Source organism: Propithecus coquereli, unplaced genomic scaffold (assembly GCF_000956105.1).
Source record: "Propithecus coquereli isolate 6110/MARCELLA unplaced genomic scaffold, Pcoq_1.0 Scaffold46, whole genome shotgun sequence".
Taxonomy (NCBI): Eukaryota; Metazoa; Chordata; class Mammalia; order Primates; family Indriidae; genus Propithecus; species Propithecus coquereli.
The window spans coordinates 5,533,571-5,541,268 of record NW_012150396.1 but is presented as its reverse complement, the minus strand read 5'-3'; the positions used below and the strand labels follow the sequence as shown (position 1 = coordinate 5,541,268).

At 45.9% G+C, this 7,698-nt stretch overlaps 1 protein-coding gene across 1 annotated transcript in view; it reads left to right on the top strand.

Moving 5' to 3' along the window:
- SGMS2 (sphingomyelin synthase 2) overlaps positions 1–7,698 on the top strand; it is a 21,351-nt gene that overhangs the window by 3,671 nt on the left and 9,982 nt on the right. Inside the window, exons 2-3 of the mRNA XM_012655110.1 lie at positions 533–650; positions 5,381–5,534. Coding sequence (XP_012510564.1) covers positions 533–650; positions 5,381–5,534 — 272 coding nt within the window. The remainder of the gene's footprint in view (positions 1–532; positions 651–5,380; positions 5,535–7,698) is intronic.

Sequence of the window (7,698 nt, the reverse complement as noted above, 5' to 3'; positions counted from 1 at the left end):
ACCTCTGGATGGTTCCCAAGTAAACCTTGCTTATGTAACTTGGGTTAAATGAGTTGTCACATTACCCTGTGTGTCCAATTATGTAACGTCTCCTTGGTTCATTAGTTAATTCCTCGGTTACCGTAGCTCACTTGTCCTTTGCTACGTTCTCCAGAGAGGGTTTTATTAATGCAGTGAGTTGACTGAAAACGTAGAGAGCTCCACTGAATTCTCTAGCAGAAAGTGACTTTTTGAGCAAAGGTGATTATCTAGACTCTTAATCTGCCTTAGTTCCCACACTCCACTCACACTCATCTTTTTGGGCCCCAAACCGCTCAGATTTATTGCAGGCTGTGAGTCTTCATTTCTGGAAACTGTGGACCCATCTCTCTAAGAGATCGTGGAGATGGGCAGCTCCCAAATAAGCCTCTAAATTCTGTGAAACTGGTTTGCTCGTTAGTGACATTGTGTGTTCATTATTCTTTATCCTGTGAAACATTATTTTATTTTGCATTAGGAATAAAAATAACCGGTGAACTTGTTTTCCCTGTAGGTCAATAGTGGGGCGCAGATTCTTTTTTATCCTTGGAACTTTATACCTGTATCGCTGTATCACCATGTATGTCACTACTCTCCCCGTGCCCGGAATGCACTTCCAGTGTGCTCCGAAGGTAAGCGCTTCTGAGTTACCGTGTAGAAGAATCAAGAAAACAGTTACTGAGCAGCTACTCTCTGGAGTGCATTCTTCTAGACACTTCCATACGTGTTAACTGAAATCTAGCACATTTTCTATTTTTCTTTAGATTTGGAGGGAAGAAATTAAAATGTGTTCGTGCTAAAAAAAAAAAAATGTAAAAAGCTAACTGAAAATTACCATTGGGGGTTAGACTCTCTTCTTACCTTCTCATTGACTTCTTCGTGAGGGAACTCATTCCACTAGTGTGAAGCTTGTGTGGCAGGCGGTGTAGTAACAATATAAGCTCTCCTGGAGCTCACATTCCAGGGGGGGATGAAAAACGATAAACAGATTCATAATTTGTCGTACGATGAGTCAGGCGATTGTCAGATGAGGAACAACAGAGCTGAGTAAGGTGAAAGGGAGTCTGAGGGTAGGAACTGTTTTATACAGAGGTCAGGAAAGACTTCTTTAATAGGAAATCATCCGGGTAGGTGCCAAGACGAGGAAGCGATCCACCTGGATGGGATGAGAGATCCAGGCCAAGGCGGCAGCTTCGTCCCAGTGGGTTCAGTGCAGGGTGGGAGGCCAGTGTGTCCAAGTGGAGCTCTGAAGGGTTAGGGTGGTGCAGACCACAGGGTCCTAGGGTCTTGGGTCCACTGTGGAAACTTCAGCCTTGGTGGTGGCAGTGGAAATAATGAGAAGTTCTCTAACTCCAGATACATTTCGAAGGTAGACCAACAGGATGTGCTAACAAGTGGGCTGTATGTTTGAGAGTAAGAAGTCAAGGATGACCCCAAAGCTTTTAGCAGCTGCAAAGACAGAATGGTCTTTCGCTGAGACACGGTGTGAAGTCTACGGAAACTGTCTGAAGCAGAAATTAAGGTTTCTCCAGGTAGAGTCAGTGCTCGAGAGAGCTGTCAGTCATCTTAGACCCCAGTACACCCTGGCTTATAAAATGGAAACTTAAAGTCATGTGCTTTCTGGACAAAGGAATGAGGTCTAGCATCATGTTTTACTGAACACTAAACAGATGTCTGAGCCGAAGGGAAAATAGAGTTGTTCTGAAGAAGTCAACAGTCTCCTTCACCAAAGATAGGTGTGGTTTAGAGAAGCTATACTTTCCCAAAGCCATCAAAGCAGAAAGGATCAGTAATTAAACAGTGCACATATTGAATTTAAACACTGGCTGATTTTTAGTGCGGCTAATTTCAGGGTGGGAGGCGTTCGGAAGCATAATAAACACTTCGAATGAGCTGTTGTGATGTGTTAAGTGGAGAGGTGGCCACAGAAAGGAGGGCAAGCCCATCCCAGCAACAAGTAGCGGATGAGGTCTGCAGGGGCGAATCGCTGTGATCGCCGAAAGAGACTAAATTAAAGATTGTCCTCCGCGGGAGAGCTGCAATTTTCGGGAACCACATCAGTGAACACACTGCTGGATAACTGGGCTGCAAACACTCATCACGGAAACTACAGGAACATCCTTACTAATCGCCTCCTGCGTTGAGTTGTCAGGGCCTCTTCCTGAAGCACACGTGGCCCGTGGGTGCCCGCACTGCGTTGGGTAGAACAGACGCAAATCCCTGTTAGGGCTGGAGGCGGCGCAGTGGCACAGAACCGGGGTCAGAGCTGCGTCCTAAACTTGGTTCCTCTGCTGGCGCTGGGTGCGGCTTAGGTCTTTGCGGTTACGAGGCCGTTAGGTGATCTCCCGTCTCCTGTGTCGCTGACTCCATAGAACGCCCTCTGGGACTACAGGCAGCAACAGGACTTTGTATACTAAAGCCAGGCGCCATGGGAGGGTGCCAGACCTAATAATAGATGCCCAGTACGACGTCACTCGCCAGATGTGATCGCAGGGCCACTGCAGTGAGATCCCCGGCCGTCACGGGTTTCCAGGTGGCTTCTCCCTTCTTGACCCTGCGGTTTACTTCAAGTGCGTTGCTTGCGGTTTGCTTCAGCTGCTAACCCAGGCTTTGGTTTGCAGGCACAAAATGTGTGTTCCTCAAAGTGTGTTTAGGTAACTTTTGGCCCAGTTATTATGAAATGATTTATCTTTCCAAACCCATTTTGCCACGTACAAGAATGCTCAGCTGGGATCGTGAGATACCCCTTCCATGAGAAGGTTCTCTGGGGCTGGCTCTCACGCTCACCTTGGCCTGGGATGGCCACGCGACTCTCTTCCTTAATGGAGGGAACGTGTGGACGACAAGGTCTCATTCAGCAGCCGGGCTCCCCTGCACCTCGTTTATTCCGTGGGAAGTGGGATATGGATGGAGGTTGTCGTGGGCGACCCTTAAGAGCCCTTGAGCCCCTGTCCGCTTTGGATGTTCTGATTGAGGCTCCTGTTAGGTCTCTGCATCTTCAATTCCACATTCAGTAATGACGAGAACAGTACCTGCAAATGCGGAAATCAGTAGGAATGAGAGTCTTACGTGGTGTGTGGTGGGAGAATTTCAGTGAACTAGAATAGACCTAGGGAAAAAATCCATCAGTCCTAACACTCACTGTTCTCCCCCCCTTCCCCAGTTTTCTTTCTACTCTTTTTTTTTTTCCTTGCTTGAGCGTCTATTTAGCATTTATACTAGGAATGATCTGATGTCTCAGCAACAGTGACAAGATTGAGGAATTAAGAACTAAGAAAGAGCAAGGAGAGAGAGTCCCTCCTCTGTTCTCTAGCGGCATATTGAATCGAATACTGGTAGGAATCTCCACACACCAACACTGCTTAAGGAAGAGGGAAAAATGTGCAGCTTATTTCAGCTCCTGGTTTGTTTATACCTTTGAATCCCTCTGACCGCAAGTAAAGGGGCCGATGGCTTAGAGTGCTTCTGCCCATAGAAAATTAGAGCATAGAGTTGGGATGGGCAAGTGGATGAAAAAAACGATTATGGTTCTGAAATGAAGAATAATAACGTGTCCGTTTAAACCTGAGAACACGACGGTTGGGCAAAGTGTGTGTACCTTTTAATCTGATCTCAGTGTTGACGGTTGTTTGTGCCAACCTCGTGACAAATTCCTGAGAGACTGCGGCTGATCCGATAAAGCGCGTGGCACGCCTCTGATTCCGTCTTAGATATCAAGGGCAAGTCCTGTTACGTTGGGGGCAGTTTATAGGAGCCCTTTTCCTTCTGGGGCTCACCTGACGTGAGTCAGGCAGCTGTCAACAGCCCTCGGGGTGCGTCTTCACTGCCGTCTAGATCCTGCCTCTCAAGGCGAGATCACCTACTGCTACTTGACATGTTTGGTTTAAGGACTGTCTCCTCTTGGTCACACGCACCTTTGCCACCTGGGCTTGCCACAGGCAAGCTCTCGAGGAAGGTGAAGTTTCTTTGAAACCTTTGGTTTCTCGCCCTGCCTTTAATCAATCCATTTTATGTCATCTTCCGTGCAGTGCCTTACTCCCAGCCGACAATCAATCATGGTATGTTTGCCTTGTTACAAGGGTCGCTTGAATACCAGAAGGCTTTCCAGATCCATAAGATTTTTTTAATTGGAACATTTCGAGGCACCCCAGAGGGATGGTTTAGGCAAGGAATCTTTCCCCAGTACCTACTTGTCCTGGATAGGATGGTTTTCCACCTGCTGTGGGGACTGCCTTGATCTCTCTACTCCTAGACGCTTCTCCCCATCTGTCCGTATACATCTTACCCTCCTTCACCACCATGCATCCGTCTGGACAAGACCCTCCCCTGTCTTCACCACCAAACGGTCTAACTAACCACCAGCACGGCTGGACTGGCCATGCTTCAGGGTCAGTGGCCCAGAAGAATCATCCGTGGAGTATAAAAAACAGCACGTTATACACCTGTCCTCCCAGGTCTTCTTCCGTGTATGTGATTACATGGTCTTTTCCTGAGTATCATTGTTTGGTTTTTCTCAGCCTGTTTGCTTTGTACTAGACTGATCTGAACGCCTCCGTCTAGCCCCCAGTATCTCAGTGTTCCAATTTTCTATGCCTACTGTTTTGACCAGCTCTTCTCTGTATGATTAAATTTTAACGGGTATAAAGGTGTGACCATCGCCTCAGCTCCTGCCCCAGCCCAGTGCTGTCCCCTATACCTTCACGGTGACTTCAAGGGGCTTCTGTACCCTGATCCAAGGAGCTCTCCTGACCTGCCACGGCACGCAGGTTATTTCTTCGGGGGGTGTTTTTCTTGATCAACGCTACTCATTTTTAAAGCTACCAGTACATCCCTAATATATCATTTTCAAACCCATTTAAATTATTTAACGAGTTGCAGCTCCTTTTTTCGTAACTGTTTTGAGCAGACATAAATACAGCTATACGTACACTTTAGGCTGCCCACTGAATGCAAAGTACCGACGCATTTGTAATGTGGGATATAGCCGCGTCAGATACCACCTGGCCCAACCCGTACTTCCCCTGCAAAAGGGAAAGAAAGTAGCTTTGATCTGCTTTTTAGCACATAGCTGCGGTGATGTCATTGGTTATTAATATTTTTAAAAGCTTCGCCCAAGGACACACCACCACCAAGACATATTATTAGTAACACATTGAATAATTTAAAACATGCAGTAAAATTTGCCAATACAATGTATAAAACCTAGTTCGTGAAGCTTCCGCTTGAATTCTTTTTGACTTTTTTGGTCACAGAGAAAAAAAAAAAACTGCACCACCCGGTGACCCAAGATTCACACAGTTAGGCTGAACCATGATTTTATCAGCTTATATAAACTTTCTTCTAATCTTCTCACATCATGCAGCTCAACGGAGACTCTCAGGCAAAAATACAGCGCATTCTGCGGTTGATCTCTGGCGGTGGATTGTCCATCACTGGGTCACACAGCTTGTGCGGAGATTTCCTCTTCAGCGGCCACACCGTTTTGCTGACACTTACGTATTTGTTCATCAAAGAATGTAAGTAATAGCTCGTTCCCACAGAACCGATTGCCGTAGACACAGGGATCCCTAGAGCCTGAAACTGATGGGGCCCCTATTCCGTTGGGATCGGTAGCCACGAAAGAAACAGACACTTATGTTTTCAACCATTTTCAACAGTCATGTGTGATTTGAACCCTGAAGTCTTAACACCTGGCCCGGGCTTCTCTCTAGCACTTAGTCTGCCTCCAAAACATCTCCTTTCTTGGGTAGTACCTCTTAGGGCATGAAGAGCTATTTTAATATTGGAACTAAAAAAAAACCGTAAGTGTTAAGTTTCTTGCAAAAAAGGATTGGTACATTCTAAAGCCAAATGTACATGGCCTTTGAATTATTTGTATGAGACTTCCATTCTATCATTCCAAATAAGTCAGTTAATGTCTTTCCCTTTTTAAAACATTTCCTTGTCCCATTTGATTCGAATTTTGTCATTTTTCCAGCCACCTTCTGTGCTTTTGTAGGCGTCTCCATGGAACATTTTGCCAATACTGATCATTTTCTTCTTAAGAAGAAACACGGAGGCAAAGAAAGGAAAATGTTTTCCCGTGTTTATATCCTCAGTTCCCACTATGCAAAATCCTTGTGTTTTCCCGTAGCTTTTATGGCCAAAATAATATCTTGTTTATCGTAGAGTTATATTTGGTTTCAGCTGCCCAGTAGATCACATTTTTATAGATTTCTGAGCTTTTGTAAATTTAGGCCCTTTATCTTAAAATCCTTTTGGAATAACAATGCTGCTGCTTTTATGTTTGCAAAGCTGGTCAGTGTTTCCCTTCATCTTTAGTTCCAAGTTACCCTCCACCAGGGTTTTTTAGAGATTTATCTCAATTCCCTTCTCTTGGCATGTTAGAAGGGGGGAGGTCTTTGGCCGGAGACTAGTGGAAAGTGGCCTCCCCTCCCCAGCCTCCTGCTCTGCCCTCTTCCCTTAGCCCCTCATTAATCCAAACAGGCTTAGCCTGACCCAACGGCAGTGTGGACAGCAAGGGTCCCCTTCCAGCGTTGCAGAAGTGGATTCTTGCTCTCTAGATTGCTTGCGGGTTTAGGTTTAAGTTCTGCTTTAGGGGCAATATGACAACAGCGTTGAGGTTCTCTGTAATAGGTGAAGTCCTTTTTGTGTGAGGATTGTAGTTTCTGTGTCGTTTCCGTTGTAGATTTCACGTACAGACGTAGTGTAGGGAGAGTAGCGTGTTCAGCGCAGGGCCATTGCCACACTTAACTTGAAGGCACCTTCCGCTTTATTTCTACTCTCACACTCTCGGGGTGCTCGGGGGCGGGGAGACCTAGGTCTGTGTCTGCACGGCCATCAGAGATGGCCTCTTCCTTGGGTTTAGTCAGTTCATTTCTAACATCGAGTTACCGGTTCTGGGGGGTGGGCGGAATGATGTGTATGGTGTGTAGTTCTAACTTTTGCCAAGGAAAGTTCCATCTGTATGTAAGATCAGTCATTTTCTAGTCCAGAGGTACATTTGAGTCGTAGGGTCTTCCCTCTGATCTGAGGATCCCGAAACCCCATGGAAAGGGATGGGGATGAGGCGAGGAGGAGCTGCATGTCGGAGAGAAGGCGCTTGTAGGTTGAAAACTGTAGAAGTAACGGAGGGAAAACGCCAGGAAACTGTGAGTCGGCTTTCTAAATAACTGGAGACTAACAGATATTAAGGATAATAGCAAATAGAGGTAATACTTACTCTGCCCCAGGCACTATTCTAAGCCCTCGATGCAAATTACTCATTTAATCCTTGCAACCCACCCGTGGGGCGGGGTACAATTTTTCTGATAAGGAAATTCGAGCATAGAGAGTATGTCTTGCCACAGTCCACAGCTAGTACCTGGAGAGTCAGACATTCAGATTTAAGCAGCGGCAACCAGAGACTGTGCCCTTAATTTCTTACCTCTCGTTAGAATGTTTGGAAATTCAAGTTGTCTGACCTGCAGAAATGCCAGTGAATGGCCTGCTTATCTGTAAGCAGGGGTGTTGCCCGTCATGTTTCATCCCTTCCCCTCAGAGCAATAGCACATTTGTGATCACAAATCACATTTGTGATTAATTTACACTTTAATGAAGGCCACGCAGGGTGTAGAGATCTTTTTTCCCCAAGACATGGCTTTGCCTTAAGGTTTTTTTTTTTTTTTTTTTTTTTTTTTT